Consider the following 26,533-nt stretch of genomic DNA (forward strand, 5'->3'; position numbering starts at 1 on the left):
GCTACCAATGACTGGAATGAATTGCAAAAATCACTGAGGCTGGAGACATATCTCCCTCACTAACTTTAAGCATCAGTTATTTATTTTTTTTCCTTTATTTAACTAGGCAAGTCAGTTAAGAACAAATTCTTATTTTCAATGACGGCCTAGAAACAGTGGGTTAACTGCCTTGTTCAGGGGCAGAGCAGCTTCCTGATCATTGCACCTGTACATAGCCCATCTGTAAATTACCCATCCAACTACCTCATCCCCATATTGATATTTATTTTATTTATATATTTTTTGCTTCTTTGCTCCCCAGTATCTCTACTTGCACATTCATCTTCTGCACATCTATCACTCCAGTGTTTATTTGCTAAATTGTAATTATTTCGCCCCTACGGCCCATTTACCTTACCTCCCTAATCTTACTTCATTTGCACACACTGTAAATAGACTTTTCTACTGTGTTGACTGTACGTTTGTTTATTCCATATGTAACTCTGTGTTGTTGTTTGTGTCACACTGCTTTGCTTTATCTTGGCCAGGTCTCAGTTGTAAATGAGAACTTGTTCTCAACTGGCTTACCTGGTTAAATAAAGGTGAAATAAAATGTAAGAATGGAATGTATACGTTCTTATATACCATTCTGATTGTTAGAAGAAAAAAAAATTATGGAAAGTTTTCTTAACGTTCTCAGAATAATTTGAGAACATGACTTTAAATAGAACCATTGAACTTTTAGGAAACGTTCTGTTAAAGTAATGAAATATCAAGAAAATTAAGTTAATTTCAAGCAAATCAAATTTTATTTCACATGCTTCGTAAACACTATGTGTAGACTTAGTCAAATGCTGCAAAAATATAATAACAAATATAAAAAGTGACAGGAGTAACAAAGTATGCATGTGTGCATGTTATGTGTGTGTGTGTGTGTGTGTGTGTTGGTGTGTGTGTGTGTGTGTGTGTGTGTGTGTGTGTGTGTGTGTGTGTGTATGTAGTGTGTGTGTGTATGTATGTATGTAGTGTGTGTGTGTGTATGTAGTGTGTGTGTGTGTATGTAGTGTGTGCGTGTTAGGGGTGTCAGTCTAAGTATGTGTGAGTGTGTGGGTAGAGTCGGTGCAAGAGAGTTATTTTAAAAAAGGGGTCAATGCAGGTAGTCTGGGTAGCCATTTAATTAGCTATTTAGCAGTCTTGTTTAGCAGTCGTATGGCTTGGGGGTAGAAGCTTTCCAGGGTCCTGTTGGTTCCAGACTTGGTGGACTGGTACCGCTTGCCGTGCGGTAGCAGAGAGAAGTGTCTATGGCTTGGGTGGCTGGAGTCTGACCATTTTTTTCTTACTTCCTCTGACACCGCCTGGTATAGAGGTCCTAGATGGCAGGGAGCTCAGCCCCAGCGATGTACTAGGCCATAATCACCACCCTCTGTAGCACCTTGCAGTCGGGGGCCTTGCCAGTTGCCGTACCAAGCGGTGATGCAGCCAGTCAAGATGCTCTCAAATGGTGCAGCTGTAGAACTTTTTGAGGTTCTGAGGGCCCATGCAAAACCTTTTCAGCCTCCTGAGGGGAAGAGGCCCTGTCGGGCCCTGTTCTGAACTGTTTAGGTGTGTGTGGACCATGTGAATTCCTTAGTGATGTGGACACAGAGGAACTTGAAGCTCTCGACCCGCTCCACTACCGCCCCATCGATGTGGATGCTCGCCCCTCCGTTTCCTGTGGTCCACGATCAGCTCCTTTGTCTTACTGATGTTGAGGGAGAGGTTGTTGTCCTGGCACCACACTGCCACGTATCTGAACTCCTACGTTGTCGGTGATCAGTCCTGCCATGTGCTGAGAATGTTCCAAAGCCAAGCAACTACTCTGCACCATTCCCAGAAAGTTGTGGGATGGTTGTATGTAAAATAACCAGAGGACAACCACGCTCTCACCAAGCTCTAAGAAGTATGTGGCTCTCATAACGTTATGTGCTAGCTGGAAACAGTTATCCATTACAAAAAAAAAGCTGAAAGAATTGCACACCGCTTAGTGATAAATATTTGAGAAGGTCAAATGCAAAGTCGTGCAAGTTGGACAGATCTCTCACAGAATCACAGCTGAAGCAGAAAGCCTAGCTGTCCCTCAAAAGCCGAAAAGGAGAGCTTTCAGTGTGACAGCCAAAGTAGAAATGAGGTTGTTATCAGACCTGCCATAAAACTTCCCTGCAGTGAACCAGTAACCTTGTAGGAAATCCATGTGTTATAATTACGTACAGATAAGAAACACATACGTAAAATGCTAAGAGTTTATTAACCAGCCACTCGCTGCCTATTACTGCCTGCTTATAAGTATGTGATTAGCATTGAAATATTGGACAATTATGTCCAACTTATGTACGGTCGGTAGGCTAATCATTTTTTTTCTCCCATTACGTTTCCCTTGAATCATCTACAATAGCAGCCGGCAGATCATCCTCATCATCATCATCATCATCATCACCACCACAATGACATTACAGGAGATTTTTGGGGATGCAGACAAGACAGTGGCGTCTGATATGTGAGCTAGTCATCCAATCCCCTCCACCAGAAAATATTAATTATGAAAAATGTCATTATCCCCCGCCCAGGGCTATTACCCTGTCCTACTCTGAGGGGAGAAATAGCGATGACAGGGAAAGGGTGTGAAAATCCCTACAGACCTTTCCTTGCAATTAATCTGTAAACTAGCTTGCTACCGTTTTATGTTTTTCTCCTCCAATGACACCAGAAATTATGAAATCAAAGAAGTTAATTTATAGACATGACTCATGTGTTAACACTCATTTCTCTCCTTTGAAACAGTGATTATTTTCACGTATCATATTTGTGTGGTTTTTGTTTATGACCAATTGGCGGATGAGTTCCTGTCAATTTTTCAAATACTTAGTAAACCCATAGTGGCATCCATGGTCACAGACAAATCCCCACCATCATTTTTCTCTTCTTATGAGGTGCATTTATCTCCATTGTTTCAGCCAGCATAGGCAATCACAACTGTTTCCAGGAGTTTCACTCCATTGTCATAATCAGTGGTTTAAAGTTTGTATCTGTAAATTTTTTGACAAGCTGAACATATCGAAAAAGAAAATACTTCTGCATTTCCTGCTGTGTAAACACTTTGCAAATAGGCTCACGATAACTCCTGATAAAGTTGGGCAGCGATATTCAGAGCTTAAATAGCCCAAATTGATTAGTTACAGGTATCAGGACTAATAAAGCCAATGCAACAGCCTGCTTTACAAATGGTGGGCCTACCACATGGATGGGCATTCATACAATTCCATTGTGGGCCAACATGGTAGGCTACACCCCAGTACGCATGAGCCGACGTCTTTTGGACGTCTTTTTTTTGTCCTGGCAGATGGGACATATTTTTGGGGTGTTTTACAAACGGTAGACTTACCACATAGATGGCTATTCATAAAATAAAATTTCAGGCAACACTGTAGGCTACACCTCTGTAAGCATGGGCCGATGCTTTTTGGATGTCTTTTTTTGGTGCAGTCCGGACCGGCCTTGATTTCCACATCCACAGACATTGGTTTTTGGTCTGGACCAAATCTGAAACAATCAGACATCTATGTTTGGTTCAGATTTTGTCCGGTCTGGACCGGCCTTGATTTTGGAAAAATAAAGAGATTTATAAATTACGTCTTTTCCACTTTCATTCAAACCAAATACAAGCCTGATTTCAACATCTGGAAAATACAATTTTCAACTTTGATTCAAAACTGAAAATGAACCTGATTTCAACGTCTGGGAAAAAATTATGTTTTAACGCCTGTAGAAAATTCCTTTTCAACATCCTGGGAAAAATGTATTTTAAACCTACAGAAAATTCTTATTTTCACCTTTCATTCAGAACCTAAATTGAACATAACTTAAACACCAGAAAAATATGTCTTTTCAATGTCATTTTGCTTACTGGGACTATTCTAGTTTTGTGGAGGCAGCATGGAATGTAATGGACAGTATAGTAATACTGTATAGTAATACTTTTTGCCGCCTGTTGGCCTGCAGAACTATTGTTATGCAAATGTGTATTCATTAATGGAAAGTAAACCTGCTTTGAGGATAAGCCAGGAATGTTTAAGATGTTTATTTAGACGGAATATGCAAATGTGGGTAAAATGAAGATGTCTGTTACGTGATTTAATATGCCATATTTGGGTAAAGAGCTCCATGGTTAATGGTATGGTCCATAGTGAGGGGCTATAGGCATAAAGGTACCTGTTCAACCTGTGAGCTGGTGTAATGTTCTAGCTCTAGTATGTAAGCTGTGTGGGGAGGCCGTCCATAGCCTGGTATACCCCAACCTGCTACGGTATAGATGGTTTGACAGGGTAGGCCTGACTTCATTTAGATTCCAACCGGTATTTTGAGTCTGTTCATTTTGTAAATACCTTTGTAGATTATGTAAATATTAAAATATTAATTGAATTTCGTCATTCAACTGGAACCACCTTTCACTGTTAATAAACTGGACACTATTGTGCACCTGATCCTGCTGCCTCCTGCTACTTACTGACCTTAAGGCTGCTCCAACATCCGGTCCATACGACATGGGGTCCTTAAATACACACCGCCGGGCTGGGCCGGCACAACAGCAGAGTTAAAGTGATGAATGCAGCCTAGTGACTGTACTGTAGCTAAATGCCCTGGGAGAGTGTTACTAATATAAATGGTATTATAAGGGGGAAGGGTTATTGCTCAGGGCGTTGGGCTGGGCCGTGTCAATGTTGGAAAAAAGAAGCCAAATGTTCATGTGACTCTTTGGGTCCTTTTGAGACAGACCGGCTGGCTGGCTGACTGATTGTGCAGCTGCAGTGGTACTGGTGCAGGAATGCATAGACCATATGGTCTAGGGTTGCTACTAATGACCCCCTGTCCAGTTTTTAAAGTCTAGAGTTTCACAACAATACCCCCCAAAAACCATCTGATTATTGAAAGACAGGGAGGTGTGGGTAAACTGTCTGTTTTTTTGTCCGCAAGTTGAGAAGGTGACAAAAACGCTAGTTTATTAGGGTTACCACCCAAACCAAAACCACTTGTTTTCATTTGCAAGTTGTGGATCCAGAATTGCTAGACTGGACTCTAGAATATCGTGCCACCACACATCCATAACTAACTCCAGGTTGTATTTGTGTAACGAGACCTCTCTGTTCTATAATCTTTGAAATACAATATTCTAGGCCTTGGGTGAGGTAACAGTTGACTCTTACCTTTGTGATATGATCTTGTAGGCATCAGGGAGGTAGCAGTTGATGTTCTCCATCTGGAACGGGTCGGCGTCGCAGATCTTGTCGTCCGTGCGGCCGTAGTTGGCCGTCTCGATCATGATGACATCAGCACCGGGGCAGCGGAGATCAATGGCGTAGCCCTCGCAAGAGAGCTCTCTTCTGACCAAGCCAAACGGCAGAGCGGCACGACTGAATCCTGTGAGAGAGGAAGGATGGGAGGGATGGAGGGAGAGAGAGGGGGAGAGAGAAAGAAAAATTAAGACATTGGTACAAAACTATAATTACCAATTTCTCTACGGTCTCGTTTTCTGGCAAAGATATCACATCAAAGTCGAAGCATATCTGAAGTTATATAGTCATCGTATAAAAGTCAAATGTAACAACCTAAGGAACAAATTCAAATACACCAAAAAAAATACACTATAAATACACAGGACCATAGTTCAACTAAGTTTGAATGGTTTGTTTCGACAATGGGGCACAAGCTCCCTCATTAGATTTTTGGTTTATGTGTTCTGTTTTTCTATCAGTAGAGCAACAGGCAGAAAAGAGCCTGAATCTACCAGCAGCAGCATGGTGTAATTTAATCAATTTTACAGTGCCAACGATCGAAGACGGGACTGTTTGGAGTCCACAGAGGAGAAAGAATCTATACATGGAGCTCAGCAGATGTGAACACCAGCCAAATAGTGGTGCTTTGGGGAAAATGTACTATTTAGCTAAATGTTTGCACCCCCATCAACAAATCACATTGAAAAGGATTTTCACCCTTGCTTTTTTACCTAAAAACAATAAAACCTCAAGCCAAAATACATTGAAAGTACAAATAGATATATTTTGAAAAAGAAAAAGGTCATCAACAATGAAATCTAGGGATGCGCAATATATCGGTAAGCATATCGGAATCGGCCGATATTAGCTAAACATGCCAACATCGTCATCGGCCTGATGTTGAGTTTAACGCCAAAAGCTGATGTCAAAGCTGACGTGCATACCTATATAACGTAGGTAGATGACGTAATGACGCCACAAAAAAATATTGCGCTACACGTGCAACACAGCATTCCTAACCGAACTACAATGTCTGCTGTGTGGATCGAGCAGTCATTTGAAAGAGTATGAACATTTCAACGAGACAACTCAAAGGCGAAATCCATTAACCTCAAGATAATAGAATGCATTGCTCTTGACAATCAACCGTTCTCTGTCGTGGTCGAGCCCCGGTACACACTACCGAAGTTACAGTATTGTTGTAACTCACATCCATGAGCTACTTGCTATGAGCGTCACTGCTATTAGCTTCACGACTGACATTTGGACCAGCGATGTCAGCCCCATGACCATTACGAGTCTGACAGCACAGTGGGTCCACGAGGATTTCCTACTGAGGAAAGCTGAATTACATGCTTAAGAATGTGCTGGTTCTCATACCGCTGCTGCCATTTCAATAGCATTTGAGAACATGTTTGAAACTTGTAAACATGAACACTCCTAGCTCCATTCAAACAACTGACTCGAGAAATAAGCTAAACTATGTCTGCAGCAGACGTGATACCCTGTCAAGTCATTGAAACGCCTGCTCAACAAAAATGCCAACACAGAACGGGAGGTTAACTTGGAAAAGTACTCTACTAGAGGCTGTGAACAAGCGATTCGGTGGCATTCTCTCTGAGCCTCTACTGTGTTGCCCCCATGCTCGATACTAGGTACAAGGACCACTACTTCGATGCAGACAAGAAACAGGGTTAACGTGAAATGTTAGACACAGCTGGACAAGATGGAAATGAACACAGTGACAGTGCACACCGAGGAAGAGAGGCCACAGACAGACAGAGGTGAAACTTCACCGCTTGACATGTATGATGAAATCCTGGATGAGACTGAACAAATCAACAACGAAACAGCACAGCAAGTAAGTGAAAGAAATAGGTTTTGATTATGTTTTACTGGTAATGGGGACATACAGTTGAAGTCAGGAGTTTACATACACTGAGGTTGGAGTGATTAAAACTCGTTTATCAACCACTCCACAAAATTCTTGTTAACAAACTATAGTTTTGACAAGTCGGTTAGGACATATACTTCGTGCATGACACAAGTAATTTTTACAACAACTGTTTATAGACAGATTATTTCACTTATAATTCACTGTATCACAATTCCAGTGGGTGAGAAGATTACATACATTATGTTGACTGTGCCTTTAAACAGCTTGGAAAATTCCAGAAAATTGTCATGGCTTTAGAAGCTTCTGATAGGCTAATTGACATAATTTGAGTCAATTGGAGGTGTACCCGTGGATGTATTTCAAGGCCTACCTTCAAACTCAGTGCCTCTTTGCTTGACATCATGGGAAAATAAAAAGAAATCAGCCAAGACCTCAGAAAAAAATTGCAGACCTCCACAAGTCTGGTTCATCCTTGGGAGCAATTTCCAAATGCCTGAAGGTACCACGTTCATCTGTACAAACAAAAGTACGCAACTATAAACACCATGGGACCACGCAGCCGTCATACCGCTCAGGAAGGAGACGCGTTCTGTCTCCTAGAGATGAGCGTACTTTGGTGCAAAAAGTGCAAATCAATCCCAGAACAACAGCAAAGGACCTTGTGAAGATGCTGGAGGAAACAGGTACAAAACTATCTATATCCACAGTAAAACAAGTCCTATATCGACATAACCTGAAAGGCCGCTCAGCAAGGAAGAAGCCACTGCTCCAAAACCTCCATAAAAAAGCCAGACTAAGGTTTGCAACTGCACATGGGGCAAAGATTGTACTTTTTGGAGAAATGTCCTCTGGTCTGAAGAAACAAAAATAGAACTGTTTGGCCATAATGACCATTGTGAAGCACGGGGGTGGCAGCATCATGTTGTGGGGGTGCTTTGCTGCAGGAGGGACTGGTGCACTTCACAAAATAAATGGCATCATGAGGAGGAAAATTATGTGGATATATTGAAGCAACATCTCAAGACATCAGTCAGGAAGTTAAAGCTTGGTCGCAAATGGGTGGACAATGGACAATGACCCCAAACATACTTCCAAAGTTGTGGCAAAATGGCTTAAGGACAACAAAGTCAAGGTATTGGTGTGGGCATCACAAAGCCCTGACCTCAAAATGTGTGGGCAGAACTGAAAAAGCAAGGAGGCCTACAAACCTGACTCAGTTACACCAGCTCTGTCAGGAGGAATGGGCCAAAATTCACCCAACTTATTTTGGGAAGCTTGTGGAAGGCTACCCAAAACGTTTGACCCAAGTTAAACAATTTAAAGGCAATACTACCAAATACTAATTGAGTGTATATAAACTTGAAGAATTAAATAAAAGCTGAAATAAATACATCTCTATTATTCTGACATTTCACATTTTTAAAATAAAGTGGTGATCCTAACTGACCTAAGACAGGGGATTTTTACTAGGATTAACTGAGTTTAAATGCATTTGGCTAACGTGTATGTAAACTTCCGACTTCAACTGTACGCAAATGCCAACAAAATAATTGTTTGATCTGTGTGTGTGCTTCAACTATTTAACTGCACTAGAATGCTTAAAAAGGCTGCTAAGATTTGAAATATCGGTTATCGGTATCGTTTTGGTTTTTTGGCAAGGAAAATATCGGATAATCTCATATCGGTGCATCACTAATGAAACCCATTAATTATGTATTCAAACTTTGAAGCACATACAAGTTGCAGTTTATTTTGAGGCAATCAAAGAAAAGTCTTCAAGTTCCAGAAATGCAACTGGTGTTCCACTAAAGAACTAAGTTTGAGGCAGTAGCACTGCGTGAACTGTCAATAATCACTGTTGTCCGTGGCAACAGTGTGCCTCCCCAAGTGGCCAGCTGCCATTTGTGTTTTCTGCCACTGCACTACTCTCCTAATTAGTCTCTCCATTCAGCATGTTACCTTCTCAGCACTCTCATTGGCTCCTTGGCATTGTCATGTAATAACACAAACCACCCCAGGTTCGCTTGCACACGCCTGCTAATTGCACCGGCACACACACACACACACACACACACACACACACACACTTTTGACACCCAGGGCCTGACGCAATTAGCAATTGTTTGAACGGATGGCTCAAAGTTGAAGGGATTTCGGCTTGAAATTCTTACTACCCTGAGACACCGACCTTGGCTCAAACGTCTGTCTGTCTGCTTGTCATAATCTAGCCTGTAGTGGTGCCTGCCTTGTTCTATTATAATGGTATTCTGTGTTGGTCCACAAATGTCACAGACAAACACTGACGAGTGTCGAGCAAGGTTTGAATACAAACATGGATATAAAGCACCTGTAAGCCACAAAATGAGAAATTCTGAGGACTTGGAGGCACCAACCAGCTCTCAATAAGAAAATGCCTTATGTATTAACCACTTTACAAAATAATGCTATGGATTTTCATACAAGACTACTTCAGAGATACACACACACACACACACACACACACACACACACACACACACACACACACACACGCACACGTTCAAAAGTTTGATGTAACTTAGAAAGTGTAGACATTGTTAATGTTGTAAATGACTATTATAGCTGGAAAGGGCTGATTTTTCATGGAATACCTACATAGGCGCACATAGGCCCATTATCAGCAACCATCACTCCCAATGGCACGTTGTGTTAGCTAATCCAAGTTGATCATTTTAAAAGGCTAATTGATCATTAGAAAACCCTTTTGCAATTACGTTAGATTACAGCTGAAAACTGTGGAGCTGATTAAAGAGGCAATAAAACTGGCCTTCTTTAGACTAGTTGAGTATCTGGAGCATCAGCATTTGTTTGATTACAGGCTCAAAATGGCCAGAAACAAAGACCTTTCTTCTGAAACTCGTCAGTCTATTCTTGTTCTGAGAAATGAAGGCTATTCCATGCGAGAAATTTAAAAGAAACTGAAGATCTCATACAACGCTGTCTCTTCATAGAACAGCGCAAACTGGCTCTAACCAGAATAGAAAGAGTGGGAAGCCCTGGTGCACAACTGAGCTTGAGGAAAAGTACGTTAGTGTCTAGTTTGAGAAACAGACGCCCCACAAGTCCTCAACTGGCAGCTTCTTTAAATAGTACTCGCAAAACACCAGTCTCAACGTCAACAGTGAAGAGGCGACCCCCGGGATGCTGGCCTTCTAGGCAGAGTTGCAAAGAAAAAGACATGGGGTATTCTTTGTAGATCGATGAGGAAAGCTTTTAAATTTAATACATTTTAGAATCAGGCTGTAACGTAACAAAATGTGGAAAAAGTCAAAGGTTCTGAATACTTTACGAATGCACTGTATATCAGTGCCTTCAAAAAGTATTGAAATCCCTTGACTTACAACATTTTGTTGTGTTCCAGCCGGAATTCAAAATTAATTAAATATATACAGTACCAGTCCAAAGTTTGGACACACCTACTCATTCAAGGGTTTTTATTTTTTACTATTTTCCACATTGTAGAATAATAGCGAAGGCATCAAAACTATGAAATAACACATATGGAATCATGTTCAAATCAAATATATTTTATATCTGATATTCTTCCAAGAAGCCACCCTGTGCCTTGATGACAGCTTCGCACACTCGTGGCATTCTCTCAACCAGCTTCATGAGGTAGTCACCTGGAATGCATTTCAATTAACAGGTGTGCAGTGTTAAAAGCTAATTTGTGGAATTTCTTTCCTTTATGTGTTTGAGCCAATCAGTTGTGTTGTGACAAGGTAGGGGTGGAAGATGGTATTTTACCAATAAGGCTAAGTCCATATTATGACAAGAACAGCTCAAATAAGCACAGAGAATCGATAGTCCATTTCTTTAAGACACGAAGGTCAGTCAATACGGAAGATTTCAAGAACTTTGAAAGTTTCAAGTCAAGTGCTATGATGAAACTGGCTCTCATGAGGACCGCCACAGGAAACAAAGACCCAGTGTTACCTCTGCTGCAGAAGATAAGTTCATTAGAGTTACCAGCCTTAGAAATTGTAGCCCAAATAAATGCTTTGCAGAGTTCAAGTAACAGACACACCTCAACATCAACTGTTCAAAGAAGACTGTAAGAATCAGGCCTTTATGGTCCAATTGATGCAAAGAAACCAATACTAAAGGACACCAATAAGAAGAAGAGACTTGCTTGGGCCAAGAAACATGAGCAATGGACATTAGACTGGTGGAAATCTGTTTTTTGGTCTGATGAGTCCAAATTTGAGATTTTTGGTTCCAACCGCCGTGTCTTTGTGAGACGCAGAGTAGGTGAACGGATGATCTCAACATGTGTGGTTCCCACCGTGAAGCATGCAGGAGGAGGTGTGATGGTGGTTTGCTGGTGACACTGTCTGTGATGTATTTAGAATTCAAGGCACACCTAACCAGCATGGCTACCACAGCATTCTGTCATCCCATCTGGTTTGCGCTTAGTGGGACTCTCATTTGTTTTTCTACAGGACAATGACCCAACACACCTTCAGGCGGTGTAAGGGATATTTAACCAAGAAGGAGAGTGATGGAGTGCTGCATCAGATGACCTGGCCTCCACAATCACCCGACCTCAACCCAATTGAGATGGTTTGGGATGAGTTGAACCGCAGAGTGAAGGAAAAGCAGCCAACAAGGGCTCAGCATATGTCGGAACACCTTCAAGACTGTTGGAAAAGCATTCCAGGAAAGCTGCTTGAGAGAATGCCAAGAGTGTGCAAAACTGTCATCAAGGCAAAGGTTGGCTACTTTGAAGAATCTCAAATATAAAACATATTTTGATTTGTTCAACCCTTTTTGTTACTACATGATTCCATGTGTGTTATATCCTCGTTTGAGGCCTTCACAATTTTTCTACAATGTGCAAAATAGTAAAAAATAAACAAAAACCCTTACGTAGGTGTGTCCAAACTTTTGACTGGTACTGTACGTACCATTGAGGGTTTTATGTTCATTCCATCTAGTCCAACTAACTGAAACAACCACTGTAATTATCCATATACCCTTTATTTCATGAGAAGGCTGTCCAGAATAGGAATGATGAAACACAGAGCGTGCGGCTTCAACTTTACCACAAAGACTAATGAACAGGTTCCGCGGCCATTCCTCATGGAGGGAGTGACAGCTTTATCACACTGGCTACAGAAAGCAGACATAAATAATACATTTCATGGGTTTTTAGAGTTTCTCAATGGAGAAACCCTCCTTTGAGCAGACTGTAGCTAGCTATCCCCTTCACTGTATTTCCCCTCCCTTCCCTTCTGTCCACCAGCTTGCTATAGGCTATCTATCAGGGCACTATATGGTCTGATCACACACAGCTGCTATCAATTGAGGCCTAGCAATTGATTAAGCCTGGGGCTCGCTTGCCTCCTCCCCGGTACTGTATAGATACATCTGGTCATAGGGCAACAATATATCAATTAAGGGGGAGTATCTTGACTGTCAGGGAGCCCACAAGGACAAATTGTTGTGTCCCCTGGCTCTCTTCAGATAGCATGGATCTCATTAATGACCGTCTTACTTCCTGGTAATTGGACACATACGACAAATCTTTCCCAAAATATAATGAGAAAATTATTTTGTTTTCCTTTAGGGGACAATAATGGAATAAAAACATTATTTGCTTCTGTTTAAGAACTGCACATCATGTTCCTTCAATAAATCATTAGATCCAAGCGTTCACAATACAATGAAGTGAACAGTTAGGGAACAGTTGTACTTTACAACGTAGCCATTTTTAGGAACATCAATCTTATTCAAAGTAAAAATGAGACAGAGAGGTTTGCACAGGGGGATGAAAAAAATGGTGTGCATGATGTGTTGAGGAAGTGTGAAAGGCTTTTTATCTCATGGCTCCATGTAGCTTTGTTTGACTGCTCTGCTCCAACTTTACAGTGGTAGGAAAATAACTGGCACAGGACACAAGCACGTTGGGCAGCCAGCTGCAGTTCAGAAGACGGGAGGGAAAATCGATAGCACATTCTCTGTGTGTAAAAAAGAACGAAGCAAGTCTACCTCCCTCTTTATTGGTCCTTCAGACTAACATTAAATCCTCCTACGGCTGCATCTAGCAGGCCAGTAAATCCAGTCAATAATATATTTTATACAACGGGTGGGTCTAATCCTGGATGCTGATTGGTTAAAACCGCATTCCAGCCAGTGTCTATTCCACAAGTTACCACCGGCTAAATCTATGACGTTAAAATGCCTATTTACTGTTCCATCTCACTGCGCAATCCACTGTCTCGTCAACCCAGCCAGGCAATTTATAAACTTGATTTCCACTATAAAAAGCATCTAGACATTCTCACATTTATTTTAGACTAGCATTTGATTTTCAACAGCGGAAATTTGTATGAACCTTGCTGTCTGTCTCTGACATTTGTAAAATTGCTTCAATGTTGAAATTAGATCCCCAGCTATCCCATAGTATTTTCTCCCCAATTTCACAGTATCCAATTGGTAGTTACAGTCTTGTCTCATTGCTGCGACGCCCATACGGACTCGGGAGAGGCAAAGGTCGAGAGCCGTGCGTCTTCTGAAACACAACCCAACCAAGCCGCACTGCTTCTTGACACAATGCCCACTTAACCCGGAAGCCAGCCGCACCAACGTGTCGGAGGAAACACCGTACACCTGGCGACCGTGTCAGCGTGCACTGCGCCCGGCCCGCCACAGGAGTCGCTAGTGCGTGATGGGAAAAGGACATCCCTGCCGGCCAAACCCTCCCCCAAGTCGGACGATGCTGGGCCAATTGTGCGCCGCCCCATGGGTCTCCCGGTCGCGGCCGGCTGCTAGAGAGCCTGGACTCGAGCCCAGAATCTCTAGTGGCACAGCTAGCACTGACGCAGTGCTATAGACACTCGGGAGGCCGTCCCATAGTAATGAACGTGTCGAGACAGACAGGCAGCTTTTCTCAGCCAGTCGAAATCATGAATCAGCTGGCATAATGTTTTTGGATATATACAAAGAAATGTCAATAGAAAACAAGCCAAACTAAATGAAATGCAGCAAGTTTGCTGTCTTCAGTTTGAAGTGATTGTGTTACCTGTGTTGTTGGCTAGCTCCTCTGAACAGCAGTGTCATGACAAGAGAGCACATTTTCTATGCCAGGTGAAATCATGGATCATTAGCTCATTACTATGGATGTATCCAAATAAATGTCACTAGAAAACAGCTTAAACAAACTCAAATGCAGATACTTTGCTGTTATTCTTGCAGCAATGTTTGACCTGATGAAGTTCGCTGTACTTGGCTAGCTAGCAAGCAAGGAATAAGAACGTTGCCAGCCAGTACGGCAATGGAACATTTAGAACGAACGACTGGGTCACATACATAGATACAGAACACAAAGACTTAGCAGACTTAGTGACTGGGTCGCGTCCATGGTAACCAAACCGATAGAACGAACAACCAGCCGGCTTAGGTAGCAACCTTAGACTTGTGTCGGGACTCTATATCGTGGAAGGATGAAACAGTATGAATAAATGAATAAAAAAAAATATTTGAATATGTTGGTAACATATTGTATAGACTTGCACAGTGGTTGCCATGGAGATGCCATTGAGCATTCTATATTTAAGTGATAATGGCCTAGAGCCGTTGTTTGGAGGACATATTGCCACGGTTTACCGGCCCTCGACGAACAACACCCATGCCATTATATACTCCAAACACCGGCTTCTCTGGCATTATCACTTAAATATAGAATGCTCAATCGAATTGCCATGGCAACCATTGTGCAAGTCTACTCTGTCCCATAATTGACTGTGATCCCTTACTCCTGGCCCTGTTGACACAACGCCTTATCAAGCATTCTGGTCAGTGACTGACTGACTGACTTGGGGGGGGTAGGCTTTTCAGATTCCTCCCCCTGACCAGCCAACGGTAAGCCTGCTATTGAGCTGCTGAGCAGCCAGGCGGGGCCAATACTGGCTCACAATGTGTTGCATTCTGAGAGTGTGGAGTCCCTCTTCTCTTCTTTTCGGTCCGCACCCTATAATTCAATGGCAACAATCCCTTCCATAATACATATTTTGTTTTCTATCAACACCCTTGAAATTGTAAGTGGCACTGAGGCTCAGATGGGTGCAGAATACAGGCCCAGTCTGTGGCGCGCTGCCATCGTCTTCATGCTTTTAAAACCCAGAGAATAAAAGAGAAAAAAAAAAATCTACAGAATTGGGGTTTTGGCCAACTGGGGAGCAGGTTAGAGCAGCAGACATGACACACAGTACACATTCACAGTCATGTTTAGCCCCTTATCCTAACCCCTTCATTTCTTAGCATTGTTTTGTCCTTTAAAAGGCCTATCCAATACAACCTTAGAACCTGTGAAGTTAAGTCCCCTATTTAGAGGACTTTAATGTCACGCCCTGGCCTTAGTTATCTTTATTTTCTGTAATATTTTGGTTAGGTCAGGGTGTGACAGGGGGGATGTTTGTGTTTTTGTCTTGTCTTGGGTGGTTGTAGTGTCTAGGGGGTTTTGTTAGAGTGTATGGGTTAGTGTTGAGTGTAGGTTTCTAAGTATGTCTATGGTTGCCTGAATGGTTCTCAATCAGAGACAGCTGTCATTCATTTGTCTCTGATTGGGAGCCATATTTTAGGCAGCCATAGGCATTGTGCTGTTGTGGGTAATTGTCTATGTCATTGTGTAGTGTTTAGTGTCAGCACGATTTGTTTAGATAGCTTCACGATCGTCAGATGGTTGTTTTTGTTTCGTCGTTATAATTAAAAAGAATGTATTTTTCACACGCTGCGTTTTGGTCCTCTCTTCCACGTCAAGACGATCGTGACAGAATTACCCACCAGAACAGGACCAAGCAGCGTGTCAAGCGGCAGCAGGAACATACACAGGATTTATGGCAATGGGAGCAGGATCTGGACTATACTACGTGGGAGGAGATCGACAGGTGGGCGATCGACCCAGGGCGAATGCCGGAGCCCGCCTGGGATTCTCTGGAACAGTGCGAGGAGGGATACCGGCGAATGGAGGCAGCACGACGACGCGGTAGGAAGCCTGTGAGTCAGCCCCAAAAATTTATTGGGGGGGGGGGGGGGGGGGGGGGACTACAAGGGAGTGTGGCGAAGTCAGGTAGGAGACCTGCGCCAACTCCCCGAGCTTACCGTGGAGCGCGAAAGTACGGGCAGACACCGTGTTATGCGGTAGAGCGCACGGTGTCTCCTGTACGTGTGCATAGCCCGGTGCGGGTTATTCCACCTCCCCGCACTGGCAGGGCTAGATTGAGTATTGAGCCAGGTGCCATGAAGCCGGCTCAACGCGTCTGGTCTCCAGTGCGTCTCCTCGGGCCGGCATACATGGCACCAGCCTTACGCATGGTGTCCCCGGTTCGCCTACACAGCCCAGTGCGGATTATTCCACCTCCCCGCACGGGTCGGGCTACGGGGAGCATACAACCAGGTAAGGTTGGGCAGGCTCAGTGCTCAAGGGAGCCAGTATGCCTGCACGGTCCGGTATTTCCGGCGCCACCTCCCCGCCCCAGCCCAGTACCACCAGTGCCTACACCACGCACCAGGCTTCCTGTGCGTCTCCAGAGCCCTGTTTCTCCTCCACGCACTAGCCCTGTGGTGCGTGTCTCCAGCCTATTACCACCAGTGCCTACACGACGCACCAAGCCTCCTGTGCGTCTCCAGAGTCCTGTGCATCCTGTTGCTGCTCCCCGCACTAGCCCTGAGATGCGTGTCCCCAGCCCGGTACCACCAGTTCCGGCACTACGCACTAGGCCTAATGTGCGTCTCCAGGGTCCAGTATGCCCTGTTCCTTCTCCCCGCACTAGCCCTGAGAGGCGTGTCCCCAGCCCGGTACCACCAGTTCCGGCACCACGCACTAGGCCTAATGTGCGTCTCCAGGGTCCAGTATGCCCTGTTCCTTCTCCCCGCACTAGCCTTCAGGTGCGTGTCCCCAGCCCGGTACCTCCAGTTCCGGTACCACGTACAAAGCCTCCTGTGCGTCTCCGGAGCCCTGTACGCAATGTTCCTTCTCCCCGCACTCGCCCTGAGGTGCGTGCCGTCAGCCCGGTACCACCAGTTCCGGTACCACGCACCAGGCCTATAGTGCGCCTCGTGAATTCAGTGTGCCCTGTTCCTGCTCCCCGCACTAGCCTTGAGGTGCGTGTCTCCAGTCCGGTACCACCAGTTCCGGCACCACGCACTAGGCCTACTGTGTGCCTCAGCAGGTCAGAGTCGGCCGTCTGCCCAACGCCGCCTGCACTGCTTGTCTGCCCAGCGCCGTCTGAGCCGCCTGCCTGCCCAGTGCCGTCTGAGCCATCCGTCTGCCCAGCGCCGTCTGAGCCATCCGTCTGCCCAGCGCCGTCTGAGCCGTCCGTCTGTCCCGAGCCGTCAGAGCCGCCAGTCAGCCGCCAGAGCCGCCAACCAGCCAGGAGCCGCCAGAGCCGCCAACCAGCCAGGAGCCGCCAGAGCCGCCAACCAGCCAGGATCCGCCAGAGCCGCCAATCAGCCAGGATCCGCCAGAGCCGCCAGCCAGCCAAGAGCGGCCAGCCAGCCATGAGCGACCAGAGCCGCCAGCCAGCCATGAGCGGCCAGAGTCGCCCGCCAGCCATGAGCGGCCAGAGCCGCCCGCCAGCCAGGATCCGCCAGAGCCGCCAGCCAGCCAGGATCCGCCAGAGCCGCCAGCCAGCCAGGATCCGCCAGAGCCGCCAGCCAGCCAGGATCAGCCAGAGCCCCCAGTCAGCCAGGATCCGCCAGAGCCCCCAGTCAGCCAGGATCCGCCAGAGCCCCCAGTCAGCCAGGATCCGCCAGAGCCCCCAGTCAGCCAGGATCCGCCAGAGCCCCCAGTCAGCCAGGATCCGCCAGAGCCCCCAGTCAGCCAGGATCCGCCAGAGCCCCCAGTCAGCCAGGATCCGCCAGAGCCACCAAAGCGGATATTAACTATGGTGGAGTGGGGGCCACGTCCCGCACCCGAGCCGCCGCCGTAGGAAGGCCCACCCGGACCCTCCCCTTCTGTGTCAGGTTTTGCGGCCGGAGTCCGCACCTTTGGGGGGGGGTACTGTCACGCCCTGGCCTTAGTTATCTTTATTTTCTGTAATATTTTGGTTAGGTCAGGGTGTGACAGGGGGGATGTTAGTGTTTTTGTCTTGTCTTGGGTGGTTGTAGTGTCTAGGGGGTTTTGTTAGAGCGTATGGGTTAGTGTTGAGTGTAGGTTTCTAGGTATGTCTATGGTTGCCTGAATGGTTCTCAATCAGAGACAGCTGTCATTCATTTGTCTCTGATTGGGAGCCATATTTTAGGCAGCCATAGGCATTGTGCTGTTGTGGGTAATTGTCTATGTCATTGTGTAGTGTTTAGTGTCAGCACGATTTGTTTAGATAGCTTCACGATCGTCAGATGGTTGTTTTTGTTTCGTCGTTATAATTAAAAAGAATGTATTTTTCACACGCTGTGTTTTGGTCCTCTCTTCCACGTCAAGACGATCGAGACATTTAAGCGATTCTGGACTTGTTACGACTGACATTTCAGTTTACAAAGCGCTGTGAACTTCGCAGGATCCAGTGCCTTAATGCCGATTTATGCTTGATACGGCAATGCTGTCTGGAGGTTCCGTATGGAAGGTGTGATGCAATGCAGAGCCTCCGGAGGCTTGCGGAGGCCAAATCAACCTCTGTACAGTAATACTGTGTACCTCCCAAACTCTTTAACAATGCGGAGGGCTCCATATACAGTTGAAGACGGAAGTTTACATACACCTTAGCCAAATACATTTAAACTCAGTTTTTCACAATTCCTGACGTTTAATCCTAGTAAAAATTCCCTGTCTTAGGTCAGTTAGGAGCGACACTTTATTTTAAGAATATGAAATGTCAGAATAATAGTAGAGAGAACGATTTATTTCAACTTTTATTTCTTTCATCACATTCCCAGTGGGTCAGAAGTTTACATACACTCAATTAGTATTTGGTAGCACTGCCTTTAAGTTGTTTAACTTGGGTCAAATGTTTTGGGTAGCCTTCCACAATGAATTTTGGCCCATTCCTCCTGACAGAGCCGGTGTAACTGAGTCAGGTTTGTAAGGCCTCCTTACTCGCATACGCTTTTTCAGTTCTTCCCACACATTTTATATAGGATTGATGGCCACTCTAATACCTTGACTTTGTTGTTCTTAAGACATTTTGCCACAACTTTGGAAGTATGCTTGGGGTCATTGTCCATTTGGAAGACCCATTTGCAACCAAGCTTTAACTTCCTGACTGATGTTTTGAGATGTTGCTTCAATATAGCCACACAATTTTCCTCCTCATGATGCCAATATTTTGTGGAGTGCACCAGTCCCTCCTGCAGCACCCCCACAACATGACGCTGCCACCCCCATGCTTCACGGTTGGGATGGTGTTCTTCGGCTTGCAAGCCTCCCTCTTTTTGCTCCAAGCATAACGATGGTCATTATGGCTAAACAGTTCTATTTTTGTTTCATCAGACCAGAGGACATTTCTCCAAAAGGTACGATCTTTGTCCCCATGTGCAGTTGCAAACCGTAGTCTGGCTTTATGGCGGTTTTGGAGCAGTGGCTTCTTCTTTGCTGAGCAGCCTTTCAGGTTATGTCGATATATGACTCGTTTTACTGTGGATATAGATACTTTTGGACCTGTTTCCTCCAGCATCTTCACAAGTTCCTTTGCTGTTGTTCTGGGATTGATTTGCACTTTTCGCACCAAAGTGCGTTCATCTCTTGGAGATAGAATGCGTCTCCTTCCTGAGCGGTATGACGGCTGCGTGGTCCCATGATGTTTATACTTGCGTAATATTGTTTGTACAGATGAACGTGGTACCTTCAGGCGTTTGGAAATTGCTCCCAAGGATGAACCAGACTTGTGGAGGTCTACAATTTTTTTCTGAGGTCTTGGCTGATTTCTTTAGATTTTCCCATGATGTCAAGCAAAGAGGCACTGAGTTTGACGGTAGGCCTTGAAATACATCCACAGGTACACCTCCAATTGACTCAAATTATGTCAATTATTCTATCAGAAGCTTCTAAAGCCATGACATCATTTTCTGGAATTTTCCAAGCTGTTTATAAGGCACAGTCAACATAGTGTATGTGAACTTCTGTCCCACTGGAATTGTGATACAGTGAATTATAAGTGAAATAATCTGTCTGTAAACAATTGTTGGAAAAATTACTTGTGTCATGCACAAAGTAGATGTCCTAACCGACTTGCCAAAACTATCATTTGTTAACAAGAAATTTGTGGAGTGGTTGAAAAATGTGTTTATTAACTCCAACCTCAGTGTATGTAAACTTCCGACTTCAACTGTAGCTCCACATTGACATGATTGGTTGACGGTAGGTGGGGCGGTACGTCCTGTATAAACACAAATTCACTTCCTTGATAACTTCCTTCACAACTGCTTTGCTAAGTGCAAGAAGTATGAATGCCCTGACTTCTGCAGAAGCCGCATCGCCGTATATATTGTACGGCCAATGGAGACGCCGCATTGACCATCAAATCATTTTGTTTATAGTGCCAGTAAGCCCCATCTGTCTGCTTCCCGCTACCACTGTCAGCGGAGCTGACTTGAAGTGTCAGGTTGCATACTCAACATTTGCATAGAGAGTGACACGTCACATTTTCTGGCCTATCCAGACAAAGAATCGAATTGCTCTCCCTCTGAGCAACTGAGCCCAGACACGGCATATTAAAAAGGGCCAGTCCAGCGATTTCAACAATCATGGTCTGATCTCACTGTGATATTCTCTGCCAAAATTAGTGCTCTCAACATGAAAACACAAAATTCTAAAATCAATTTGTGCATAAAGCTAAAGTTATAACGAGTCTAAAGACATTTGAATGGTGTCTCTGCGTCGCTTAGAGGAGGCTTGGCAGATAATGCTCTGTCATCAGTTATATAAAATGGGGCCAAATTTGTTCTGTCACTAAATATGATCATATTTATTTTACAGTTAAGGTGAAATCTTACAGTAAGACATTTATAATTTTGTTACTATATTTATAAAGTTTTTCACTCAATTCAAGCCCTAATCTTGCACTTTTGTTGAATAAGATTTTTATATTTTCATAATATTTGTACTACTTCAGAAAGTATTCATATGCATTGACTTATTCCACATTGTATTGTTACAGCCTGAATTCAAAATTGATTATAGATGTTTTTTCTCACCCATCTACACAAAAGACCCCATAATGACAGTGAAAACATGTTTTTAGAAATATTAGAAAATTTATTGAAAACGAAATACAGAAATATATAAATTTTCACCTTTGGCAGCGAGTATAGCTGTGAGTCTTTTTCGGTACGTCTAAGAGCTTTGCACACATGGATTGTACAGTATTTGCACATTATTCTTTTTTTAATTCTTCAAGCTCTGTCAAGTTGTTTGTTGATCATTGCTAAACAGCCATTTAAGTCTTGACATTTTCAAACAGATTTTAGTCCAAACTAACTAGGCCACTCAGGAACATTCAATGTCACCTTGGTAAGCAACTCGTGTATTTTTTACCTTGTTATTGTCCTGCTGAGAGGTGCATTTGTCTCCCAGTGTCCTCTAGGATTTTGCCTGTGCTTAGCTCTATTCCGTTTCTTTTAATCCCCCCAAAAAACTCCATATTCCTTGCCGATGACAAGCATACCCATAACATGATGCAGCCACCGCCATTCTTGAAAATATGAAGAATGGTACTAAGTGATGTGTTGTGTTGGATTTGCCCCAAAAATAACACTTTGTATTCAGGACAAAGTTAATTTCATCAAATGTTTTTCAGTTTTACTTTAGTGCCTTATTGCAAACAGGATGCATGTTTTGAAATATTATTTATTCTGTACAGGCTTCCTTCTTTTCACTCTGTCATTTAGGTTAGTATTGTGGAGTAACTACAATGCTGTTTATCCATCCTCAGTTTTCTCCTATCACAGCCAACTCTAAGTATTTTAAAGCCACCATAGGCCTCATGGTGACATCCCTGAGCGGTTTTCTTCCTCTCTGGCAACTGATGATGCCTTCCTCCCCAGCAACTGAGGACACTTGTATCTTTGTCGTGACTGGGTGTATTGATACACCATCCAAATTGTAATTAATAACTTCACCATGCTCAAAGGGATACTCAATGTCTGCTTTTTTTATTTTATTTAATCCATTTGAAAACGTAGGCTGTAACACAAAATGTGGAAAAGGTCGAGGGGTGTGAATACTTTCTGCACTGTATGTTGGCACTGTATGTACTTGAGCTTTTGACTTTAAAAAGTGAGTACACCTCAGCAATTTATAACTATTTTTACCAAAAAGGTGAGTTCCAAACCTTTCTAGAACTATGCAGCATTACTAGTTATTATTAACGGCCATCTCATGACAAATAATTACTTTTGGGTATGTCTTTTTAGGCAGAAATAGAAATTTAGGTTTTACTCCCCAAACTCCCTTCCTCTCCTTTTCTGTCAGAGAGAGGAGCCGCAAGAAAAAGGGGGGGAATACCAGAATGTTTGATCAGTCTGGAAGAAAAAAAATAGGCCAGTTTTTTGGGGGTGGGCGATACAGACGAACGGCGAGGGCTTTCACAAACAGACAGAGAACACAGTTAGGAGTTGGTTGACACTTGTCATCCTCCATTAAGGCCTCTTTGATTAGTCTTTGTTGTCGTGGAAACGGCAAACAGCTACATGCAAATGGGCTGTTCCCGCCCCAGGCTGGCCCCCATTGTTCTGGGCCCAGGCTTGACAGGGACACTTTCTCCACATGATAAAGGCGGGAGTAGCCCTTTAGGAATAAGAGTGGCCCCACCGCGGACACAGCGTGAGTCCTTCAAAATTGCCTGTCTTTTTTGTCGTTTTATTCTTCAATATTACTGGTAGCCACATCTCTGGAAAAAAGAGGGGATCTTCCAAAGCCAAGCATTCCTCCCCAACTGAGCTGGATGCCTCCATAATCCAATATCCGGAATTACGAAAAGGTGGGGGGGGGGGGGGAATCTAAAGCATATTTGAATACTTAACATGTGAGAACAAAGCGTTAACAAGGTTTCGCCAATTTTTCCCCTTTGTTCTCCGCAGTATTTCCAATCTGCGCAATTGCTCAATGGAACTTATTGATTGCAGGCCAAGGAAATAATTTAAAAACAATAGACTAGAATAATATCGAAATAAAAATACATTGAAGAAAATAACGGTGACTTCAAAAAGGCAATTGCATTTATTAAATAAGACATAACTAGTCTCAAATTGTAAATATGTCCGCGACATTCTAAAGCTCAAGCCGAAAAGTATTATATTTTGTTAAGAGATCATTACAAGTCTCTCTGTTTAAAACCCTCTGCATCACAAAATAAATGAAATCTACTGCAACTGTCTGCAGTTTAACATGTTTGATACAATCTCACAAATACTATATAACATGAAGACACACATTAAAACACATGGGAGTGAGGTGGGAGATGAGGAAGGAGACTTGGGGAGTTGCAAAACAAATTAAAATCTGCTTGAAAAACAGGCGGTTTAGACTTGACCACTTTACGACAGGACCGCATTTCATTACAACCACCAAAACTGCCATAATACAATCGACAAAAACATGGTACCATCTCCATGACACTCAACCCCCCCCCTCTCTGTCTCACCTTGCTGGGAATCGTTTCTAAAGACAATGTCAGACAAGACCACAGAGCAAACCCCAAAGGCTAAACGCTACTTCCCAGACAGACAACTGCTATCAAACACCCCCAGGTTCCGATAGACTGTACCATAAGCATTCTAAAATAGAAGTGTATAAGCCAGTCAGTTCATTTGTGGTGAGAGCCATGCTCTTAGTAATGCTTTTTTCTCTCCCTTTAATATGGATCAAATACAATGGTGTTGGCCGTTCTCTCCAGTTCATCTCCTAGACCAGCGGTAGGCAACTAGATTCAGCCATGGGATGCATTTTGTTGTGGAAGATAGTTTGGGGGCTGGAACAAAATCATAATAATTAGTATACTGCACATTTACCACAAATAAGCCCAAAAAGAGATTGTATTTGAAACTAACAATAATTTAATTCCCGAATTACATTGAGAACAAGATCACGTCTCTTTTTATTAGTGGGAATACTGGGGAACAGACTTCTTAAACGAAACAACAACAACAACAAATTCTGAATTCCTGGTGATTTGTCTTTTTTGACATAGGGGCCAAAATAAATCACCTGCGGATCAGTTGGTAGCAGGCCACCTGTTGCTGACCCCTATCCTAGACTGGGTTTTCTGTTAAAAGAAAATCTCTGAAAACAGTACAGGAGGAGAGCATTACATGGATAGCATTTTGATGCATGTCTCCATCTGGAGAACTAAAGGGGAAGGATTTGTCATCACAGGACTAAAGCGTGATAGAGTCAGACGTCTCTTACGCACTCAGGTGGGCCCATTCAGCAGGAGATACTGTGTGTGTGTGTGTGTGTGTGTGTGTGTGTGTGTGTGTGTGTGTGTGTGTGTGTGTGTGTGTGTGTGTGTGTGTGTGTGTGTGTGTGTGTGTGTGTGTGTGGTAGATCCCGTCACGACAGACACTCAGGTGCCATCCTTCTTTTCTCTATCCTGCTCACAGCCATGATGCAAGCCTCCTTTAAACCCCAACCTAAAATGTGATGCAATAGTGACTGATGTTCCTATTGTCCTCATTTCTACAACAAGCGCCATTCAGTAACCTGCATAACCTGTTTTGTTGTCTTCAAGTTAGCAATGAAAAAACATGACAGTTCATGACCAGTTTTAAGATGGTCATACCATGAAACATTTTGCTATTCAATTTAGAATTTTAGGACCCCTATATGTATAAAAAACATACAGTGCATTCAGAAAGTATTCAGACCCCTTGAATCTTCCACATGTCAGAGCAAAAACCAAGCCATGAGGTTGGAGGAATTGTCCGTAGAGCTCTGAGACAGGATTGTGTCGAGGCACAGATCTGGGGGAAGATACCAAAACATTTATGCAGCATTGAAGATCCCCAAGAACATAGTGGCCTCCATCATTCGTAAATGGAAGAAGTTTGGAACCACCAGGGAGGTGACCAAGAACCCAATGGTCACTCTGACAGAGCTCCAGAGTTCCTCTGTGGAGAATGGAGAGAACCTTCCAGAAGGACAACTATCTCTGCAGCACTCCACCAATCAGGCCTTTTTGGAAGAGTGGCCAGACGTAAGCCACTCCTCAGTAAAAGTCACATGACAACCCACTTGGAATTTGCCAAAAGGCACCTAAAGGACTCTCAGACCATGAGAAACAAGATTCTCTGATCTGATGAAAACAAGATTGAACTCTTTGGCCTGAATGCCAAGCATCACATCTGGAGGAAACCTGGCACCATCCCTACAGTGAAGCGGTGGGGGTAGCATCATTCTGTGGGGATGTTTTTCAGCAGTAGGGACTGGGAGACTAATCAGGATCGAGGGAAAGATGAGCGGAGCAAAGTACAGGGAGATCCTTGATGAAAATCTGCTCCAGGGTGCTCAGGACCTCAGAATGGGGAGAAGGTTCATCTTCCAACAGGACAACAACTTTAAGCACACATCCAAGACAACGAAGGCGTGGCTTCGGGACAAGTCTCTGAATGTCCTTGAGTGGCCCAGCCAGAGCCCGGATTCAAACCCGATCAAACATCTCTGGAGAGACCTAGCTGTGCAGCGACACAGATCTTGAGTGGATTTGCAGAGAATAATGGGAGAAACACCCCAAGCCTGTAGCATCATACCCAAGAAGACTCCAGGCTGTAATTAATGCCAAAGGTGCTTCAACAAAGTACTGAATAAAGGGTTTGAATACTTATGTAAATTTGATTGAAGTTTATTTATTTTTAATACATTTGCAAAAATGACTAAAACCCAGTTTTTGCTTTGCATTAACGGGTTATTGTGTGTAGATGAGAGAAACAAATGCATCAATTTTAGAATAAGGCTGTAATGTAACAAAATGTGGACAAGTCAAGTAGTCTGAATATGAATATGTAATTTAACCATACTGCTAATAGCCATAGAAAAGCATTGAATAACATATTCATACAAAACAGATAGTCCAAAAATAAAATCTAAACAAAGTTTGTTTTGAAGTGTCAATCCTATTTCTAAGAGATAGAAGATCGGGACATTATTTCAAAACATATTTTTTTTTACACCTATTTAACCCCTTTTTTGGACACTGAACTACTTCCATACATTTTTTTGAACTGGTACCGGGCTACCTTTGAATGAGAATTGTGAGGCTTGTGGGCATCCAAAACATCCGTCATGTACGTGTTGGTGAGCTTTTCGGACGCTACAGACAGAAGTTGACAGATCAGCGGGACCGACTTCAGAAGAGTCCCGTGACGCTTGTCGTAGAGCAAA

The 26,533-nt window shown here is 43.7% G+C and overlaps 1 protein-coding gene across 10 annotated transcripts in view; it reads right to left on the reverse strand.

The window, feature by feature from the left end:
- Nucleotides 1–26,533, reverse strand: part of LOC129813725 (adhesion G protein-coupled receptor L2-like) — a 138,227-nt gene that overhangs the window by 74,629 nt on the left and 37,065 nt on the right. For all 10 annotated transcript variants that reach the window (XM_055866181.1, XM_055866179.1, XM_055866180.1 and 7 more), the window contains exon 3: nucleotides 5,217–5,430. In XM_055866181.1, coding sequence (XP_055722156.1) covers nucleotides 5,217–5,430 — 214 coding nt within the window. The remainder of the gene's footprint in view (nucleotides 1–5,216; nucleotides 5,431–26,533) is intronic.

This window comes from Salvelinus fontinalis, chromosome 17 (genome assembly GCF_029448725.1).
Source record: "Salvelinus fontinalis isolate EN_2023a chromosome 17, ASM2944872v1, whole genome shotgun sequence".
NCBI lineage: Eukaryota > Metazoa > Chordata > Actinopteri > Salmoniformes > Salmonidae > Salvelinus > Salvelinus fontinalis.